Source organism: Athene noctua, chromosome 9, assembly GCF_965140245.1.
Source record: "Athene noctua chromosome 9, bAthNoc1.hap1.1, whole genome shotgun sequence".
NCBI lineage: Eukaryota > Metazoa > Chordata > Aves > Strigiformes > Strigidae > Athene > Athene noctua.
The window spans coordinates 17031008-17053176 of record NC_134045.1 but is presented as its reverse complement, the minus strand read 5'-3'; the positions used below and the strand labels follow the sequence as shown (position 1 = coordinate 17053176).

General features: G+C 42.7%; 1 protein-coding gene across 2 annotated transcripts in view; it reads left to right on the top strand.

Annotated features, from left to right (window-relative positions):
- Positions 1-22169, top strand: part of WTIP (WT1 interacting protein) — a 97371-nt gene that overhangs the window by 73882 nt on the left and 1320 nt on the right. The window contains exons 5-8 of one of the 2 annotated variants that reach the window (XR_012634220.1): positions 3118-3248; positions 4349-4400; positions 6251-6319; positions 9116-9396. Coding sequence is in view for 1 of the 2 variants with exons in the window: in XM_074913553.1 (XP_074769654.1) it covers positions 3118-3248; positions 4349-4400; positions 6251-6319; positions 9116-9268 (405 nt within the window). In the remaining variant the exon portion in view is untranslated. Of the gene's footprint in view, positions 1-3117; positions 3249-4348; positions 4401-6250; positions 6320-9115; positions 13370-22169 lie in introns of those variants that run through there. The other variant, XM_074913553.1, reaches the window with a different exon arrangement.

The window sequence follows — 22169 nt, the reverse complement described above, 5'->3', positions numbered from 1 at the left end:
CCGACTGCCTGTGTTACCCTGCACAGCCACGCCAGGCCGACTGCCTGTGTTACCCTGCACAGCCACGCCAGGCCGACTGCCTGTGTTACCCTGCACAGCCACGCCAGGCCGACTGCCTGTGTTACCCTGCACAGCCACGCCAGGCCGACTGCCTGTGTTACCCTGCACAGCCACGCCAGGCCGACTGCCTGTGTTACCCTGCACAGCCACACACTAGGCCGACTGCCTGTGTTACCCTGCACAGCCACACACCAGGCCGACTGCCTGTGTTACCCTGCACAGCCACGCCAGGCCGACTGCCTGTGTTACCCTGCACAGCCACGCCAGGCCGACTGCCTGTGTTACCCTGCACAGCCACACACCAGGCTGACTGCCTGTGTTACCCTGCACAGCCACACACCAGGCCGACTGCCTGTGTTACCCTGCACAGCCACGCCAGGCCGACTGCCTGTGTTACCCTGCACAGCCACACACCAGGCTGACTGCCTGTGTTACCCTGCACAGCCACACACCAGGCCGACTGCCTGTGTTACCCTGCACAGCCACACACCAGGCCGACTGCCTGTGTTACCCTGCACAGCCACACACCAGGCCGACTGCCTGTGTTACCCTGCACAGCCACACACCAGGCTGACTGCCTGTGTTACCCTGCACAGCCACACACCAGGCTGACTGCCTGTGTTACCCTGCACAGCCACGCCAGGCCGACTGCCTGTGTTACCCTGCACAGCCACACACCAGGCTGACTGCCTGTGTTACCCTGCACAGCCACACACCAGGCTGACTGCCTGTGTTACCCTGCACAGCCACACACCAGGCCGACTGCCTGTGTTACCCTGCACAGCCACACACCAGGCTGACTGCCTGTGTTACCCTGCACAGCCACACACCAGGCTGACTGCCTGTGTTACCCTGCACAGCCACGCCAGGCCGACTGCCTGTGTTACCCTGCACAGCCACACACCAGGCTGACTGCCTGTGTTACCCTGCACAGCCACACACCAGGCTGACTGCCTGTGTTACCCTGCACAGCCACACACCAGGCTGACTGCCTGTGTTACCCTGCACAGCCACACACTAGGCTGACTGCCTGTGTTACCCTGCACAGCCACACACTAGGCTGACTGCCTGTGTTACCCTGCACAGCCATGCCAACTGCCTGTGTTACCCTGCACAGCCACACACCAGGCTGACTGCCTGTGTTACCCTGCACAGCCACACACCAGGCCGACTGCCTGTGTTACCCTGCACAGCCACGCCAGGCCGACTGCCTGTGTTACCCTGCACAGCCACACACCAGGCCGACTGCCTGTGTTACCCTGCACAGCCACACACCAGGCCGACTGCCTGTGTTACCCTGCACAGCCACACACCAGGCCGACTGCCTGTGTTACCCTGCACAGCCACACACCAGGCCGACTGCCTGTGTTACCCTGCACAGCCACACACCAGGCTGACTGCCTGTGTTACCCTGCACAGCCACACACCAGGCTGACTGCCTGTGTTACCCTGCACAGCCACGCCAGGCCGACTGCCTGTGTTACCCTGCACAGCCACATACCAGGCTGACTGCCTGTGTTACCCTGCACAGCCACACACCAGGCTGACTGCCTGTGTTACCCTGCACAGCCACACACCAGGCTGACTGCCTGTGTTACCCTGCACAGCCACACACTAGGCTGACTGCCTGTGTTACCCTGCACAGCCACACACTAGGCTGACTGCCTGTGTTACCCTGCACACCCACACACCAGGCCGACTGCCTGTGTTACCCTGCACAGCCACACACTAGGCTGACTGCCTGTGTTACCCTGCACAGCCACACACTAGGCTGACTGCCTGTGTTACCCTGCACAGCCATGCCAACTGCCTGTGTTACCCTGCACAGCCACGCCAGGCCGACTGCCTGTGTTACCCTGCACAGCCACACGCCAGGCTGACTGTGTGTGTTGTGTAGCTGCCTAGACAGCCACACACGCATGGAGACAAGTAGTTTCTGGCTAGGAACAGGATTGCAAACCAGATGGGGTCTGATGCCACTTACTGAACAGAGAGCTATAGGGCTTCATTAGCAGGGGAAAAAAAGGTTAAATTAAATTGACTTTGTTCATTCTTCCCAGGTGCCACTTCTTATTTCCTGTTGATTTGATCTTTATTCATAGAATCATCTACAGGACCATGAGCACTTGGCCTGTGGAGATTTGTCATCTCCAGCTTATTAACAGCTCCAAGCTGAGCCCTGCTGATAGCAGATACCTTTTGAAATCACCTTCCAAAGGTGTTTCTTATACCTGAAATGTATGCAATTGGTGCTATGTAACCTGTTGAGAGCTGCCTGAAGGTGATACTATGGCTCACTCTTCCCAAAGGCTTGTTGGTGGGTTTGTCTGCCCCCTCCTTGATGTCCCGGTGCAACGCTGAGTGTTACATACAAGGATGCCGGGAGGGCGGGGATCAGCTCTGTAGCAATATAGCTGAGGCTGTGTCAGGTTGTGAAACGTTTAAAATGCAGTAGGGGAAGGTCAGCATGGGAAAAGCCTGGGCAGATGGATGGATCTGTATCCAAACACATGGATACAGGTGGAATTTTAACAGAAACCAGTGGGCCCCTGTGACTGAGTGATAACTTGTCAGTAACTGTGGTGGATGAGAATCTTTAATTAACAAAGGGACACCTATTTATTTGCTTGTTTTGTTATTTTACTTTTTGAGTAATGACTGCTTTGGATTCTGTTTGTTAGAGCCTGTTAAGTTTTGTGAATTAACACTGTATCCCAGTAACTTGTATTTGGCTGCAACAGATTTTCCAAGAAATGGCCTCTGAAGCTGTTTTTAATTTCTGTTGGCAGTATTGGCCCTGCAGAGCTAAGGCTTATGGGCGTTAGCCTGATTTTCACAGTTCTTCCTCTTTATTTGGAGCCTACTGAAACCCACTGAAATAAGCAAGTTGATTGTTTTAAAAGGCCCCTTGCTGACAGATCTGCAGAGTGGTAATTTCATCCTGAAGCGCTTTTCTCACTGTCATTATTAAGAATCAGATACAGCGGGGGGGGGGGGGAACGGATGACGGACCTCGTGTAATCATGCATCCACTTATTTTGCTGTTTGCCCCTTAAGATCTTACAGGCCCTTGGAAAGTCATACCATCCTGGCTGCTTCCGCTGCGTGGTGTGTAATGAGTGCTTGGATGGAGTCCCTTTCACTGTAGATGTGGAAAACAATATTTACTGTGTCAAAGACTACCATACGTAAGTGTGCAAATTGATTGTGTGCTTGGAAAAATTATAGTAGTTAAATTATTGGTACAGTTATAAGCCTTGTAGCAGATAAAAAGGGTCATTCCTGTTTGCTTAGATGTCCCTGAAGTGCTGCTCTTGCTTGTTGCATTTGTAAAGTATTTTACAGTTGTATTAAAGGTCACTTCATGGGCCCACTGTGGTATACAGTGGCCAGGTGAGGTTGAAAATCAAGTTGTGTCAGAGGATGTACTTCTCTGGTGGCCGTATCTCTACATCTTTCAGGGCTTTCAATATTAATTAGATCAGGATAATTCTGCAAGTAACAGTAGGTTCTGCTGGCTGTTTCTAAGAGTCAAAGTTCCGGTAATGCATGACACTGGTGCACGTAAGTTAGGTTAACCTAGACTGGATAGTAGACATGTAATTTGGCAGCTAGTGGATTTTAGCCTCACCTGACAAAAAGCTTTGTGGTTTGGTTTAAGTGATTGCTTTTGGATTCCTTTCTGCTCCTGCTCAAAGGCAACATGAACACTCTTAGCTTCAGTCAACCAATAACTCAGCTTATCCATCACAGTAAAACACTCTGAACTCAAACCTGTTGGTACCAAGCTGACCATGTTACAAGGATAGAGTGGATGTTGGCCCAGTGATTGTTGTAAAATTCAGCTGTGGATAATAAGAGCAGTTGATGCATTTGGTTTAAGTAGATCCTAGACAAGATCAGCTCCTCTCCTACTTAGTAGGTTATATCTTCCTGACATCAGATAGTGATAGTCCCCAAGGTGGGAGCTGCTTTGCAGTCAAAGCGGTGAGTCTCTGGAAGAATTTGAATGACTTTATGAGTAAAGGGAGGTAAGAGAAAGAGCATATGTGGGAAAAGGGCTGGATTCACTATGCCTAGAGGTCAGGAAGATCTGAGTAATAAAGCTGGGATAAATCTGCCTTTTCCAAATCCCCTTTTCCCTGAATATCAGCAAACATTTAGAGGTGTTTCAAATCCTGTGGATCTACATTTTGCTAAAAACAAGGCATGGTTAGAATACCTCTCTTGGTTCTACTTTTTAAAAAAGCTTTAAATGTGATGTGAACACTTTCTTCTTGCACCCTAGGGTTTTTGCACCAAAATGCGCTTCCTGTAACCAGCCGATCCTACCAGCACAGGTACATGTTAACATGCACTGACTCTTTAGAGAAAGCAGTTGTTGGCGTATGAACTCTTTCTAAAAACACATTAGCTGTGTTTTCTCCCTCTTCCAGAATCTATACGATGTCAGATACTAAATTAAACACAGTTCAGCAATAATGTCACTCCCAAACATTCCCAGAGGTTGTAATAATCATACTACTTATGCAGCATAGTACTTTGTATCTTTAGGGTGCTTTCCAGGTCTTAATTATGCTGTTATAAATCTCATTTAATTGAAAGCCCTGACTGGGGCTCCAAGAACAACCCAATAAGTAAAGCCCTGTTTATTTTTAGAATCTCCCATTAGCTCAAGTAGTAATTTTCCTTGTCTGCAATGTTTGCGTTTCTGATGTGGATCTGTTAAGATGCCCAAACTTGTAAAGACATCTGAGGGTTACCCTGACCCTGTGAAGAGGCCACACAGTCTGTCCTCCTGAGGTGGCAATGAAGTGAAAGTGTGTAAAGGGGTGGAAAAGCCGGCAGTTGGCTAAAAGGGAAGCCAGGTGAATGACCTGCTTGCAACCTCAGCCTATCCTGACAGTATAGTTAGCATGACAAGACTTCTGCATTAAGACATGCCTTTTCTGCCTGCCTGCAGTGGTGCTCCCTTATACTCTAGTGGGTGCAGGACCCTCTAAGTAAGTTCCCATTGCTGAGGTCACTGACCAGCTTATTTGTAAAGCAAGGGCCTCAGTGCCTCCCTCCTTTTCCTCTTGTCATGGTTATAGAGCCAGAGTTTGCATCCTGTATGCTGCTGTGCCCCAGTAAAGCCTGTGGCTAGAGCCTCTAAGCATGCCCACCTCCATCACTCTGCACCTTACCCTCATTTGTCATCGTTATTTCTGTTAAATGACCAGCTCTCACATAATTAAAAACCTTATAAAGGCTGGGCCTGAACAGCTTGTCCTGGTGATGGGATGTGAGAAAACCCCTATGTAAATTTTGCTGCATTGTCCTACAAAATTACTTTTTTAAAAAAGAAAGAAAGAAAAAAGAAAGGCAGTCCTACTGCTGACTCATCTCATGGCTAGCAGGAGGGACTACACGTTCTTTCCCATGGAGGTATCTTAGGTTAGTTCAAGTCTAGCAGTGTAGCAGTGCAGGTACTAACATGCCCACAGCTTCTCAGACATAGTGTACGTCATATCTGATGCTCTAACCACACCTGGAACTGGAAACAATGCAAGGCAACAAATTTAATGAGCTCTGTCTTCAGAGGCTTCAGCATGGATCAGAGAAAGAGTGTGTGAGGTTACAAGAAGGGTATGGGCTGCTGTGCAGGGCCTGAGGCTCAGCCAGGAATTACACAACACCCTCATGCTGAGGTTTTGGCCTGGGCACATAATTACCTGCCGGACTGGTATGTAATTCCTTATGGGGTACATACAGTGACACGTGCATGTGCAAAATAGCTGTGCAGCAGATGGTTTGAGGGGACTACAAGTTCTGGAAAACTCAGGCCAGGATGTCTACAAGAAAAAGTAACCCAAGCAAGTAAGTCATTTAGATCCTGGGTGCCCCTGGAAAATTGTTTTATTTGAAGACTGGCTTGTCCCTTGAGGATGAAGTGTTGGCTACACTTCCCAAATGACCTCTACAGCTTAGTTATGTCAGACACCCACACTGCTGCTAAACAGCACAACCAGTGGTGCAGTGCTGAGTACCAGGGGACAATACCTTCAGTGGTCGTAGAGCTCAGCTCTCAGGAGTAAGAGGGGATGCCCCAGGGAAACAGCTCTCAAAAGTGATAGATTGGGCACTGAAAGAAGATTGAGAAAACGCCACTTAAAAGCTCACTCTTATGTTCTCTCTGCTTCCCCAACAGGGCTCTGAGGAGACCATTCGAGTGGTGTCAATGGACAAAGACTACCATGTGGAGTGCTATCACTGCGAGGTAAGCATCAGGTGCCTCTGCCAGCCTGCCCCACGGCAAGGCTTTGCTAATAACTAGCAGCCTCTTGGTAGGTGCCTGACTCGCACCCCAGGGTGCACTTGCTGGCTCTTGCATGCCTGGGCAGGTTGGGCTCTGCCCCACAGCTCCTGGAGGGAGGCAAGGGCAGTGCTAGCTGGGATGCAAGTGGTGCTGCCATCTCCAGTATCAAATTAGGTTTTTTTTTTTCCCCTCCAGTATATTCACTTCAGAAGCTGGGTTTGGTTGGTTAGGTTGAATTTTCTCAATACTTCCAGATGGGGAGAGATCAAAGAGTAGGTGCCAGTTCTCTTTTTCCTGGATCTCTGGATTGGCTGTGCATGGCTCTGATCTGAGGAGACTTGAGTTCACATGGCCTGTGCAGGGAAGGACCCTTGCTCCTCCACTGGACAGCTTTTCTAGGAGATCTGTGTTTTTTCCATGCTGAATGAATATTGATTCTTTACTAGAAAAGAGACAGGGGTACCACTGTCTTTCTGTCCCTTTTTGGGAGTAGTTTCTTTTTTTTTGTGCAGAAATTTTAAACATTTATTGGGGCAGATCAAGTTGTGGGATTAGTGCTTTTGCTTTGAAGAAGAGAGCTTGAGTTCAGTTCTAGCTCTGCATCCAGGAGCACAAGGAAGGAAACAAACTCATTTGGGATCAGCCTAAAACTTCCCATTTGTTGTAAGTTTGGTGTACTGATATACATGCAAATATCCACATAGATCCTAACTGCTACCTAACTGTCTTAGCAGCAGAGGCAAAATACAGCAATACTATCTTCCATGTACTTTTGCACAAAAAAGTTTTACAAAGGCACTTCCAGTTGAGAGAGAAAATAACAAAATTCAGGGCATCTTGAAATGTATATGAACCTAAATGTAAGGAAGACCCCATCCACTCAGCTGTTGCCTTCCAACAAGATACCTGATATGCCATCCTTTTCCATTAATTTTTAAAGATAAATTGGCACAGGAAATCACAGCATTTTGGAAAGCTGTACTTCCCTCCTCCTTCTTCCCCCATCTATTGCTTTGTGCAGGCTTCACCTAAGATGACAGCTCCCTCCCCTTCTCTCACAGGCTATTGACTTTATATTAGAATGTCCCAATGGGGGTTTATTTTCAGTTCTGTTCATTATTCATTTCCCCATTCTCCTTCCAGTTTGAGGCAAATCAAGCTGCCTCCACATCTGCCCAGAATGGCAGAGTGCATTTATGTACAGAAATGAGGGGGTTAGGTATGTGTCAAGAGGGGTAGGTTACTGCCTAATGGTCTTAAAACAGGCTCTGAAACTGCACACACTGCGTCACTGCTCTCTCCAAATGCTGCTAAAAAAGGTAGTGTTGGTATTTTGAGGTATTTTCATGGAGACTTTTGCAAAGGCTGTGACAACTCACACAGTCACTTCTGAAATGCTGGTAATGTCATCATCACCTGGTGGCCATGCAGAGTCAGTAGTCAGTTTGCAAACTTTGCTGCTTTTTTGTATCATCTCTTTCCTGTGCAACCACTTAACTTCTGCTGAGAATTTGAAGCTGGTTTACAGATCAGTAGACCCCCCCCACTCTAAAACTGAAATCCACTGAGAAGGCAGGCTTTCTCATTGCAGAAAAGAGATACAGTTTTGGAGAGGGGAAAAAGGTATGAACACTTGGCACATCTGTAGGGCATCTGAAATGGTTATGTTTGAATGAGGAACTTAATTTTAAATCTTACATAAAGGACTATAAAGTTATTATATAACATATAATAACACACAGAAAACTACCTTGGCAGAAACTCTGGTTAAAGCCTCCCTAAACTAACGCTCCAGTTTTAAAGCTTACTTCAAAACCCAGTTTTCATTCTTACTTCAGCACTGTAAAATTTGAGGATTTTAACTTGAGCTATGAAACCTGAAGAATTGTATTCTGTGTCCAACTAAAAAAAACCTTTTCATCCGTTTTCAATACTAAAATGACCTGTATTCCCAACTTGTTCAATTCTTTTTTTCCCTTTCTAAGTGCGCAAATACATATCAGAATCTCTGGTATGTCAGGACTGGTCACAGTAACAATTTCTAGGTATTTAACATACTTGAAACATCAAATCCAAGCACAAAACTGTCATGGCTTTAAAACGTCCTCAATTATAATGATGACAACTGAAAACCAAGATTTTCTCTATTGCAGTGTACATAATAGTCAGCAGGCAGGATCATCACTCTGTTCTTCCACTGTTGTTCACCCCTGTTGTCCCTGTAGTTGTGTTCTGGACCCAGAGGTACTAACATATTTCCACTAAAGACGGACCATTAGCCTTGAAGTCTTTAATTTTTTTAACTCCAAGTAAAAGAAAGTGTAGCCCTGCTTCAGAAGTAAAACATGTCTCATCTCACCCTCTAGCCCACTCCTTTCATTCTCCACTTATGCTCCCCCATTTCTTGCTCACTGCCTCATTGCAGAATTAGCTCCTTCTCTGTTCTAACCTCTTCCAGGTTGTATGTGTCAGGGTCAGTCCTTGGCGTGTTTTTGTCTGATTTGTATCAACATTTATTAGATAAAGAAGAGACCAGAATGGGAAAACTATGGAGAAAAAAATGCTGGGTACTCTTATAGACTGTCCGGTTGGATTTCAGCGATGTCATTTTACTTATATGAGATAGTCAGGGTCCACCTACCAAAAACTCTTGAGTCATTGGAGGCATGGGAAGGAGCTCTCAGGGTTATATGGATCAGTATTGTTGTAAGATGACCTACCTGAATCACTAATCTGGGATGTGCATGTTTTTTCTAGGATTGTGGCTTGCAGCTCAATGACGAGGAAGGCCATCGTTGTTACCCATTAGAGGGCCACTTGCTCTGCCACAGCTGTCATATCAGGCGCCTTAATATTAAACTGCCATCACATCCACCTCCGAGCTATCCAATGCATGTCACAGAACTCTGAAAGACATTTCCAGTACCAGTAAGCCGTTTGAAAGAGAAGACAAAAATCTAAAAATACTTTCCTGTTCCTTTAAAGATGAGATTCCAGTAATAACCATCTAAACCAGCTATTTATTTTTTAAATCAGAGGTGAGGGGTCCTTTTCTGATCTTGTACATACGCATTCTTTTATCTAGACATTTTCACTGAGACACCGTCTACTTGAACAAATAATTTGCCACTAAACTATAACTGTAAATGACAGCATTTCTAAAAACAATGGTACAAAGGGCTGTTCTGCACTCCTTACTTGCTTTCCCTCAGTGGAAATTTCACCCAAGTAAGGAGTGTAGAATTACTTTTCAAAAGTTAGCACCTTATCATATTGCAGAAAACATGATAAGATAAATGCTAGCATTTTAGCTAGTTTTGTTGAATTCTGGTCTTAGAGAATACAGTCTGACATTTTTTAAAACTTAGATTCCCAGAAATGTAGTGAATAGGAGGCAAACAAGCATTTTTAGCAAGGACAGCTTTCAGCATGGGTTAGGTAATGGCATTCTGTGAAGAAGTGTCAGGCCAGCTTTCCATCCTACAAGGTTCCACAGTCATCCAAAGACTATTTAGCTTGTTAAAGAAATATAGTTAGCATCTCATATAAAAATGCCATTACAGAGGAGTATACCCAAAAGATTGGAACATGCCCATAACAATTGAAGAAAGTCACATAATTGTCATGAAAGTCGTAACAATTGAAGAAAGTTACAGACCTCTGTAATTGCTTGCCATGTACACACATAGCCATGGTGTCAAAATGTGTTCATATCAACTTGATGATTTGGCACTTAGTAAATAATTCATCTTTTAAACCTATTTTTTTGTTTAATAGGGTTAGCAGCCCCTTTCTATGCAAAGGTACACTTGTCTATACTACTTGTTTTATACAAGACTTCATTTGTTACCAACTGCTTTATGATTGTATGTTGATCCATTATTAAAAAAGAGGGGGACAGTGGTTTTTGTATTATCTTTTCAGCTTTGTGTTCTTTTCTAGATGTACTTTTGAACTGATTATGGTGATTGTCTACATTGGAAAACAAAGTACAGTTTAGCAGAAATAATAATTTAGAGAGTCAGACCATTGAAACGTTGGTATTTTATAACAAGTATTAGATGTACATAGAATGTACACACTTTCATATTTTGCATAAGCTTTTACAGTAACCTCAGAGCTCTGGGGAGATACATGTCTTCCATATAGGAAGTTAGATGAATCTTTTTTATGGTTTGTTTTCTACCATGTGTTGATGATTTACATGCAAATCACACATCTGTATGTTTAAAAAATTCCTTGCATTCTCATGAGAATTGATCCAGCCTTCCTGAATTTATATTTTAAGTAAATCCATCATTGCTGTCTTTAACTGTATCCAAAATTACAATAAAATAAAATTCTTCTCCTCCAGAGGAAGTGGAAATACCAGACCAGGTTCTCTACATGTGTAAATTGGGACATTTTCATGGCAGTTCTCAACACATTGAGAATCTGACCAATCCATTCAGAAATGATCCCATGTTAAATTCAGCATGCAGACTGATGAAATGACTTATTTGGCAACACCATTGCAGTTTAGTTTCTTATGCTCCACTGACTTTTTGAAAGCCATTTGTGGTGCTCTTGAAAAGTACAAAGAGCATCCAATGGACACTAATTCCTAAGTGGAATAATTAACTCCCTTAACAGAACTTTTTGATAGTCTGGAATTTCCTTATGGGGGAAGGGTGGGTGGCAGGAAAAATTCCTGTGAACTACTTTTTTTTCTGTTAGTAAGGAACAAAAGGTATGTTTCCTGAACTTCTGCCAAACTTCCATTGGCCTAGATTAACCTGCCCTACTGAATGCTCGTTGGCAAGTCAGATGCTCCTTTAAAAAGTAATTTTCTAATATATATATATCAGTTTATAATTAACATATTTAATTTGATAGCCATGTTTTGAAGGAATTAGTGCCCCATTTCTGCAGTGTGACCTAAGAGTCCTGGCCTGCAAAAGAGAGGACATTGGGTGCATGCACACTTTTTCTCCATTTGTAAACATTACCTCATTGTCCATAGGCACCAGCCCAGCCTCAGAAGGAAGTGGAAGTACATGTGCCTCTTGCCCAAACAGCAAATGCTAGAAAAGGGAAAAAAAGTTGTCTTAAATTGTATTGTATGACTAGGCAAATTCCTTAAGGTTATTACAAACATGGAAGATATCAGAGCTGCAGGATAAACTTTTAGCATCAGCTGCAATGTAATACTTTTTCCATTTAAGGAAACTGCTTTGGACCACGTTTAGCTTTGAGGCATTTTTACTTGCTTGTCTTTACAATATATATTAAGGAACACAAATTAAGAAAACAGTCATTAATACACACAGAGAAGGTTTAGGTCTGATCCCATGAGCAAATCATCCCATAACAGTACTCACTGTACTGGAAAAATGCTTTGCTCTACCAGTATAGAAGCAAAACCTCCTAAATCAGAGTGGTCAGAGATGAAGGTGACTTACTCTGGCATTCAGCCCAGTCTTCTGCCAGTGCCTTTCTTCTCACTTTGCCTCCTTCAGTGGCAAGTTTAAGCTTCCACTCCAATATACTTTTCAAGGGACAGCACACTATCTACCATGTACATACCATATCATACCTTTTCTTCTTTTTTGAAAACAATCATACTGTAAAACAGAATAATATTTAATTTCGTTTCACACGTTAATTTGTCAGTCTCTCTTAATTCTACTCAGTTCCAATGTGTTAAGTATCAACATGATAAAAACATCAAAAGGTAATATTTCATTATAGAATAAGCAATTTGTTTAAAACCAGAAAGCAGCAGTTGTTCCAGTATTTTCTAGACAGGTGCATTTCATTACTGTATAATGAAGTACAGCTTTGCTTTTCCAACATTTAATATAAAAACTGGAGCTAGAGTGAAATTTGCCTTTTTTTCTTTTTTCCAATCAAAGAGAAAAATAAAAACAAATTAAAATAATGATGTGCTGTACTCTTTAGTGCTAGTGACAGTTTCTCCACATTTTACCTCCTGTCTGGGGAATTACATAAATGAGAGAGTTTCTTTTAATGATTTTCTTAAGGAGTATTCTTACATTAAATCAGTTCAACACAGATGTAAACTTACTAGAGTTCATTTTATGATGGGATTGTTCTTCAGAAGCCTTTGCTGTACTTTCAGAATATTTCCATAAAGTTGAAACAATAACAACTTGTCCTCATTTGCATCAGGACTACACCTTTCCATTTTGGTAAGGAATCTTACAAAGTCCCTGCAGCACAAAGCTGTTGTAGGTGAATCAGAGTCCCCCGTGCACTAGAGGATGCATTCCAAAGAAAGGACCAAAATAATAATTAGGAAACAAAACAAAAGAATGCACTTAGATAATTGAGCTTTCAAAGAGGGTTTGTTTGGGTTTCTTTCCTTTTCCTTTCACTTGTGTGCACGTGTATATATATATATATATATATTTTGTAAGGTGGAGCTTCAAAAGGAAAACATGGTTAGAGGAGCTCTTTAAGACCAGAAATTCCAGAGTAGTTAAGTAAACCAAAGCTCTAAAGGAGACAAAAGCTGCTTTCTTGTGTTTCAAGAAAAGTTTAAAAGTTTGTGATTCATCCTGTAACTAATGCCGTAACTAGAGTATATAATTTGACTTAAATTAAGTTTTCATTTGAGAAATATTTTCGTTTTCTTTAAAAGAATATAGTTTTCTTCCAAGAACTTGGACCAACGTTGATTTTTATTTTGTAGGAAGTATATAAATTCCCAGTTTGTATATCATGTAACTAGTTTACATGCTGAAAATATACATTAGTTTAACTATTTTTGTATATATATCCTTGTAAAACCTTTCAATGTGCTTCTGTCTTTTAGTCTTTAGAATTACTTGTGGTTTTGTGTTTCAGTGTTTGATTCCCTTGATTGTTGAAGAAAAAAATTGGGAAATGTAGATTTATTTATCTAAAGAAGAAGCTACTTGCTATCATCCTAAGTTATTTAATATTAAAGTCAGAAGTTTCATTTAACCTTAGATGCTATAATCTGCTTTTTTCAATAAAGACATTTTGTAGTTATCTTTGATTTTGTAGTTTGTTGCATATAAGTATTTTTAATTTTTTTAATCTAGGTGGGCACTAAAACAATTTTCAAGAGACCCTTGTATTGCCTACAGAAATGCCTAACTGATGTTAATTGATTGCAGCTGCATTCATGAAAGATTTTGGTCCTCCAGTGCAAGTGTTACTAATTAAGGCCTAAAATATGCCCACAGCTAACATTTTGCAGCTGCACTTAGGAAAGAATTTAGCCACTCTGGCCACTTTAATTAAGCTTTAACCAGTCTGGCTAATTCACGTGTAGGACAGTCAGTATGGAGGGACACTCGCTTTTCAAGACTCACATTATTTTTTGTAGTGTTCCAGAAGAGAAGTACTTGCCTGGGCTATGAACTTGCATAGATTTAAGCACTCAGACCTTGATGTGGGGAATTTTCTTGATTTTCTTGCCAAGTCACAGTAATTCAGAAACCATGGCCAGAGCTCTGATAGGATTGAAAAGATGCTTTTTTAATATATTTTACCTTTCTGAAGCTCTTTGCCACCTTCTTGTCTCTAGCTTCATGGCACAGATGGGAGCTTGGTCACATTTACCTTCTGCACACAGTGGTCTTGCAAGAGCAGCTATGTCTGTCAGGCAAAAGGTTCATCAGTGCTAGTATCTTGACTCCAACCATGGCCAAAAGCAAATGCTGGGGAAAGACTACAAGAACTCATTTCTTCCTGGTTTCCTTATATTCAGTGGGTTTCCTTTCCACTAAGCTTGTCAGTCCACCATCCTTGTGGATGGTTTTTCCTCCAGTGACTCACAGAAGCCAAATATTCACAAGCTGCTACTTCTGTGTGATGCTCCCCCTCTCCTCCAAAGAGGCCTATTCTGCAGCCCTGCAAAGTACAAACGACTTCACATTTGGAAATGAAACTTACTGGTGGTTGTCACACAATGGCTATTTTGGCAATTTTTTTCTTTTACACAGTCAGAATGGAAAGAGTTACAAATGTCACAATTGTTTTACGGATGCAGTCTGCGCTTCTGTGCCTTGAAACAGATGTACCACACTTCTATAGGGCCTTCACATACATGCTGTTTTCTCACTCATTATTTTTAAAAATTCATTCTAAATAAGCAATTCATGCCCTTCTTGAAGAAAAAAAAAAAAAAAAAAAAAAAGAAGAGGCACGAAGACTGGCCAACTCAAAGCATTTTAACAGTGCCTGACCATATGGGTGACACGTAGTCAATAAAACCTAGGACATATTCTTAATGCAGCAAGAATTTATATCAAGCCATAACCAGCCTGGTTGAAAAGAACAGAGCACATACTTACTTAAAAATATTAACTGCCCCTCATGGGCCTCCTTACAGGAAACACATACTGGAAAATGAATATACATTCACTGCAGGAAGGGTGTGAGTCAGGACCCAGCTCCCAGAGGGGAACACCACAGAAGTCTACAGTGTTGTAGGACTCCCTGGCACAGACTCTGAGCCACAGGGCAGTGTGTAACTGGAAGCTGTTGCATGACACACAGTTGCTAAGTCTAGCATGCAGATTATTTGCTAGCCCTTCTCTTCAGCTGACTAGCCATTCCAAGGTCTGCATCCTTTACCTGGCAGCTATTGACTAGAAGGAGGATTTTTCAAAGTCATCCCAGGGCTGAACACTTGACTAGTGCTGGGAAGCATACATGAAATAAGCTGGTGAGGCTGCCTTCACCTCACATCCCTGTTAATCAGCTTTTAGTCTCCCTTATTCATAGACTCATTGAAAAAGTGAGGTTGGACAAGTCTTCAAGAGGTCATCTAGTGCAACACCCTACCACCAACACACATACGCAAAGCAAAATATATATGCGTGTGTGTGTGTGTGTGTTTGTGTATATGTAATAGCGCCTTAGATGTATGTAATACCCTAAACATTCCCTTGGGTGTGTCACTGGGGGAAGCTGGAATTGCAGTCTCAGTCCTACTGCTACAGGATTTCTTAATCAGCCCAGTCTGACAGGTAGTAACAAAGCTGCTCAGTGTTCACATCTGGCCTTGCACGTTTCTTTCCAAGACACCAGCTGGCTTACGCCTTTAACTGATGCTCATGCCTTTACCATCACACAAGCTAAAAGGGAAAAGGTGGCAGAGATTAGCAAATGTAGAATGGCAAAGAACCAGGGCCCTGCTGAAAACAACGCAAACAACTTCAGATCAAGTACCAGCACTGCAGTTTGCAAACACTTTGGGTTGGCATGGCTTTTTGCAAAGGCAACACCTGTCGATTTTTTGTTTTGTTTTTCTAAAACACCCTCATTTCACACTGGAACATGGCAACAGACACTTTACTTGCAAAATCTGTTTAAAAGCGAAAGACTAGTCTGCAACTGCAGCCACTCTCTCACTCATCCATGAACTCAGACCTCATAACACAGTTTAGGGCAACAGCATCCTGCAGGCTTCTTCCTGCTTGCTGCCCCACTTGCAGGTCTATGATTTCACACAGTCTTAAAAAGCACTGAATGTAGCCGAATTTGCCAAGACTATGATCCCAGTTGGTGCTACAACCTCATGCCTGGGGTTGACTTACAACTACTAAGCAAGGTCTGGAAATAGCAAACAAGAACTGCTGGATGTTGAGCAGGATACAGCAGTGTTCTCTGGATGTCTAAGCTGGATGTGAAAGTGTCACCTGTCAAGTAGGGGGCATTAGTTTCTGGAATAAATTGCAGGTCATCCCTCAGTCACCACCATTGGGCTCATCAGCAGCTGAATTGCATATTTTAAAAGCTATGGAGTTAACCACAATTTTTCATAAAACTCCAGAAGACCAAAAATATTTTCCTCCTGTTCAAAATTCATTTAAGATCCTATCGTAGCACTCAATGCAGTTCTCACCATCTCTTCACTGTTAACACTGAGACAGCAAAAAGTAAGTTACCATATTGTTTAAGAGCACATAATGAGCGCTAGTATGTTTCTGCCATACCTGCATTTTTCTCGGTGCTGTCAGTTTCTGTCCTGACAGAAGAAAATACATTCCAGGAGATAGCATAAATCACTGTCCTCACACACAACACAGGCGACATACAAACTGAAAACTGTTCAAAAAGTAAGAAACCATGTGGACAGCTGGTTTGCCAGAAGTGATAAAGTTAAGTATCTATTCAGCAACCATTTAAAAACAAATTCTTAAAGGTTTGTGTCACAGCTGAAAAAACATCCACAAAACCCCACATCTGTATGTACATGTCTGGGAAGTCATCACCTCGAATAACAAGTACTGCATTGGTTAGTTACAGTAATTCAAGTGGTTAAATGGACTATCCAACAAACCCGGTTTGGTAAAAATTTGGCACATTTAAAACTATTGCAGGAATGTTAAAGCCAACTGATCGGTTAATTATTGGCTGCTCTGGTGAGGCAAATGAAAGCCAGAGGCGCCCCTCAGTGCTCCCAGGCACAGTCAGGAAACGGTGTTCCGACGGGTGTAAACAGGTCTTGGGCCCTAAAACCAAGGAAGCTGTGCTGGTTCATGCTAAGTGAAAGTGTCTTATACCCTCTGTAAGACAGGGCATTAGCATAGGAAAGAAAATAATTGTATCAAGTTGTCTTTACCACCTCAATCCTGCAGCTGAAAGCATCGTCAGTCAACTGCAACAAGCTTACCAGAAGGGAAATAAAGCAGCAATAAATTCTGCTCTGTGAAGGTCGGTTAGTGTGTGACTCCGATCTCACCTAAGTGCTTTTACCTGAAGTTTGCAAAGGTCACACACTGTGCGTAAGGACGGATACAGCAATGGACTAGGGAAGAAAATGAAAATGGCACACATGGCAGGGCACAGTGCCAGCGAGAGAGCAAGGCTTACCTGCAAGCCACACATTTATAACTGCATTTACCTCTACCAGCGGACATGGCACACAGAAAACTTTTCTACAGAGCTGCTTTAAAGTGGTGAGGAAGAAAAAAAAAAAAAAAAAAAAAAAGGGCACCAATGTCCTACAGCAGGAACTGCTAACTGTCTTCCAACAGGGTGGTGGTGGCACTCCTACACACCTGACTGTTGGTCCTTTTTCTCACTCCTCCTTCCTATATCAGAAAAAATATAGCAAAGGGCTGTGGCACGTCAAGCACAGGCTGCTTGCCAGTGGTCACTCCACATGTGAGTCCCTTTTGTCAAAATGTCAAGTCTTGGTCCAACAAATATTATGGTCACTTTAGGCACATCCTGTTGCTTCTAGCAGTGTCTCACCATTTGGAATAGATCACCTGCTACCTACATTCCCACCCATAAAAGCTATACCTGCAGTTGATTTAGCTCATTGTTCTTTTATCACCCCAATACACCACACAATGGTAAAAGTGACAGACATTCAGCAGTAGTAAAAGCTGACTATAAACATTTCATTCTCTATTTTAAAAAATTGTAACCTTTTTAAAATATAATTTTCTCTTTGCAATTAGCTGCTAGCAGCTATCCACAGTACATTTTCCAAGCTCCGGATCAAAACCAATTTTTTTTAAAGCCAGAAAAAAATCTATTTTAAAAATAAATACATTTACTGCCAGTTAATATATAATTGAGCAATTATTTTCCAGAAGTCCCATCAGAATGGGAAAAAATTAATGTCTGTATGGACGAGCCCATGAATGCCTCGGAAATGGAGAAGTTCTTGAAGGACATGCTGTTGCAGCTTCCAAACTGAATCAAAAAAAGAAGGTGGAGCAGAACAAAGTTTTCTTTAAATGTTTCTTATTTTATTCTGCAACATTACTGCAGAAAACCTGCTAAATCAATGGCTCTGGCAGCTGCCAGACAATGCTTTGATAAAGCATGCTGGATTTCATGATACAATTTAACTTCTATTTGAATTTGTTTTTTGTTTTACTCATAATATCTTCAAAGTTGAAAACTTTCCTTTTGCTGATGAGCCAAAAGATAACATGAAGCTAGGCACCTACTGCACTGCAGTCAGCAATCTCCGTATCACCTTTCCCCAAAATTTTATGGCTTTATTTGCACCTCAGATCTAAGGATCTCCTGCAGCAGGAATTCGCTTGCAGGCTTAGCAGGCACAGTCAGGGAGTGACAAGCAGGAGGTACCAAGGGTTGCTGTTTTCTCTGAGCTGGATCTTCAGTTGCAGCCTTATATATCAATACACAGCCCAAAAGAAAGTAGCACTGTAAAAAGGATGCTGCAATGACTTGGCCAATGCTTCCATGTTAAACCGGAGCAAAGAGGTAAGCAGGACTGTAATGTAACATGCCGGCTGCCATCCCTGTTTAGAAAGGAACAGCCAAGCAAGCTATCAGCTCTTGCTGTGATGCAAGAGCAGTCCCTTGATGCTTCATCCAAAATCTCTGCAACTTTACTATCACTGCACATGATCCTTTGTATCTGCTCATGGAAGTAGCAAAGGTTTTCTTTGTCCTAACTACATCTCCCAGCTCAAAAGACCCCAAACCCACATATATGAACTTACTGCATATACTATACACAATATATAAAAATAATAAAACCATGTGTAGAGGTGTAAATATGCTGAAGGGCTGTTTTGTGCAAGGATCTCATTTTAGAGGGAACCAGACCATATGAGATTCACCAGCAAAGGGCTACCGAGTATTTTAAATGTATCCCAACACTATTATTTGGAGGCAGGCAATAACAACACTTGCATGTACATAAGCACATTTCCTTGCACTATCTGGCAGTGTACATTATTCCTTACTCTCTCTCCAGCTGAAGTTTACTAAATATCCTATTTTACCAGAGAGAAAATTCCCCCCTGAGTTGCAGATAGGTGCTCAAGGACAGGCAGTGGAGGCAGCAGGAACAGGACCCGTGAGCTCTGCCCACTGCAGCCATGGTGTGGCACAGGCCAGGGCCAGGCTGTGGCAAAAGATGGGGATCAAACTCCTGAGCTGCTCTTTGTGACTGTTTCTAGATACAGGCACACAGATTGCCGCAACAAAGCACAGGCTTGCAAGAACAGCAAGAGGCACCCTCCTGGGTTTTGTTGTGTTTGGGTCTCAGATGAAAAAAAAGTTGCAGCACGTTGAACTAAAATAAAGGCGGCCAAAAGGTGGGAGAGCCAGAGGTGTCCTGGCCAATGGCTTGGTTTGAGGAGCAGACAGCCACCACCCAGCCCCCTGCACAGTGCCAAGTGCACCAACTTTAAAGGACATGGGAATGTCAACAAAGGACCTTTTCCAGTAGAAATATCAAAGTTATTTCAAAACAGATACCCCCAAGGAGCATACTGCATCCTCCCCAGTGCTTCCTCACATGCACAGCAGAGCCAGCTACCAAGCAAGCATTAGAAAGGCAAGAGTAGCACCACCAGTCCCTCTCCTCCTCTTCCAAAATAGCTGTTTAGAGCTGGGGGCTGGCACAAAGCCTCAAACCCCCCCACATTGTGCAAGTAACCCCAAGAGGCCTGACCACACCTCTGCCACATTTCTCACCTGGACAAGATCAGTAATTATTATCTGGGAGGCCATGGAGGAGACCCTCCTCTCATGCCTGCTGCTGTGAATTGCAGTGAACTCCACTAAGTTCCACCACAGCAAGTTCAGGTCTACAGTTTAGCTGTACAACTATGTAATTTTTTTTTTTTTCTTTGTAGTAGAAGCTTCTGGAAGTCACTAAAAATAAGTTTGTTTGGGTTTTTAAATCTAATCCAAATACATCTGTGTCGTCTTTCAAGATGGCACTTTCCCCTTGTCCCTACTTGACAACAGATTTTTCAGTCATTAAGAATGCTCTGCATGCATGGAAATATCTCGAGTTATTTTTCCCATAATCAAAAGAAAACAAATCCCAGAGCAGCCCTGGCAGGCCACTTCCGGACAGCACTGCTGCCCCCCCAGAGACCCATCATGCTTGGCTGTTGCCTTCAGAGGGCAAACAAGAAAGTTTGTTTTCAATATAAAATTAGACACTGAAAAAAACTGACTTTTTTCCCCCCAGAAAAAAAAAAAAAAAAAATCTTGCCCAACTACTTTTCCATTAAACACATTCTAAGACAGTAATGTGGATGTATATGAGTGGCTTAGATTGTATAAGCCAGCATTTATGTTCTCTCCCTGCTCCCCTCCTGCTGTCAGTACCATTTGATATATTCCTGGCCAGTGCTGGATTGTAAGCATTTGTGATACAGCTCAAACCATGCTATCAGCTACCAGGATGCTCTCTGCTATTGCCTGCTGGTTCTCACACTCTTTCTCCTACAAGGCCCTTCTTGATTACAGAGGATTGGCATTCAGAGGAACTGCAAAGTTATTTACCTCATTATCCTTCTTTAAATCCCTCCCTAATACCCTCATCTGCTGTGATATCCAAATTAATTTTGCCAGTTAGAGCTGGTAACATGCTATGGCTACCACCCATACCCATCTATCCTGACAGTAAGTTTCTGAGGGCAAAAAGTTGTATTTTAATTACAAGGAAGACATTCTTGCAACTCTACAAGTTCATCTGCAAACATCAACAAATCTTTCAGTATTGCCAAAATCTTCTTGGCCTAGTATAATGGCATTTCTGCTATAGGACGTATTTCTATGTCTAGCACTGAAAACTGTCCTTATTAAAAAACATAAAAATCTATCATAGCCATCCATAGCCATCCTTAGCAGTACCATTCCTGCAGTGGGTTTACATTGCCAAGTATAAATTAAAGAGATTTCATAAGCAGTTCACAATAATTTATCCAATTAGTCTTTTGCTCTCCCTGTCCATTATAGATAATATTGGTGAGAAAATTGCTGGCCACTCTCTAGAATAGTTCATGAAAGCTTCTGGAATGTTTTGCATTCTTGTGATGGGGATCTTAGCAAGAGACTACTGTCAGAACTCATAGACTTGGGTCTACAAGGTCAGCACCTCCTTTTCACATCTGATCAGCTGCAAAAACCTGGGGACAAACACTCCTGTGCATTACTGTCATGTCCTGGGGATCTTCATTCAAGAGCATTCAGAGAAATTAAGAAAAAACATCTGGGTACCTCAACCAAACTTTTTCTACCCACATACAATACCCAGTACAACACAGGTATAATGTGTTACTCCGTCCCTAGATTTCATGGTTTAATAAACTTTTTCATTTTACCTGATCTGATAATTCATTAGATGCCCCACATTTTGCATTTACAGCAGCTCTGAACACCCCAAGATCTTTAATCCTCAGCTAGGCCTCTTCCCTTAAAAATATATATCATCACACTGGATGTGCCACCACGAGATCACAAAATAAATTTTTTGTGTCATGGCAGTGTGGAGTTCCATGAACACTCCAGAGAGCTCTGGAAAAGAAGAAAATTACAGTAGCTCAAATCACTGTAAAATATTCAGAAGGTGAAGCTCAAACACATAAAGGATTCCAGTTGTGAAAGGTTCTTTCACTGCTATTAACTGCAAAGAAATAACCAGAGGCACTGCTGAGTATAGCCAACGCCCGCTGCATCAGCCTTTACAGATGTAGGATTGCACAAGCCACTACACTAGGATATTATACTCCCTTTTAAGATGAAACCTAGTTCTTAGTCTTGTGCTTTGATAATGAGAGGGGTGTCCTGGGCAGGGAAATGACAGAGACTAGATCATGGCTGAGAGAAGAGCCAGAAAAGAAGACAGCACTGCAAGGGGGAAGGAACACAACTGCCTTTCTTTCATTTGGAGACAAATTGCTTCTAAGAGCCTGGCTTCATAAAAAAACAACAGCTGAGCATGGCTCCTGAGGCAGTTCATTAGCCTTGACAAAGCCACTCTGCCTGGGAGAGGCACAATCAGGTCTTCAGACAACTTAATTCTCTCCAAGTTTGGTCC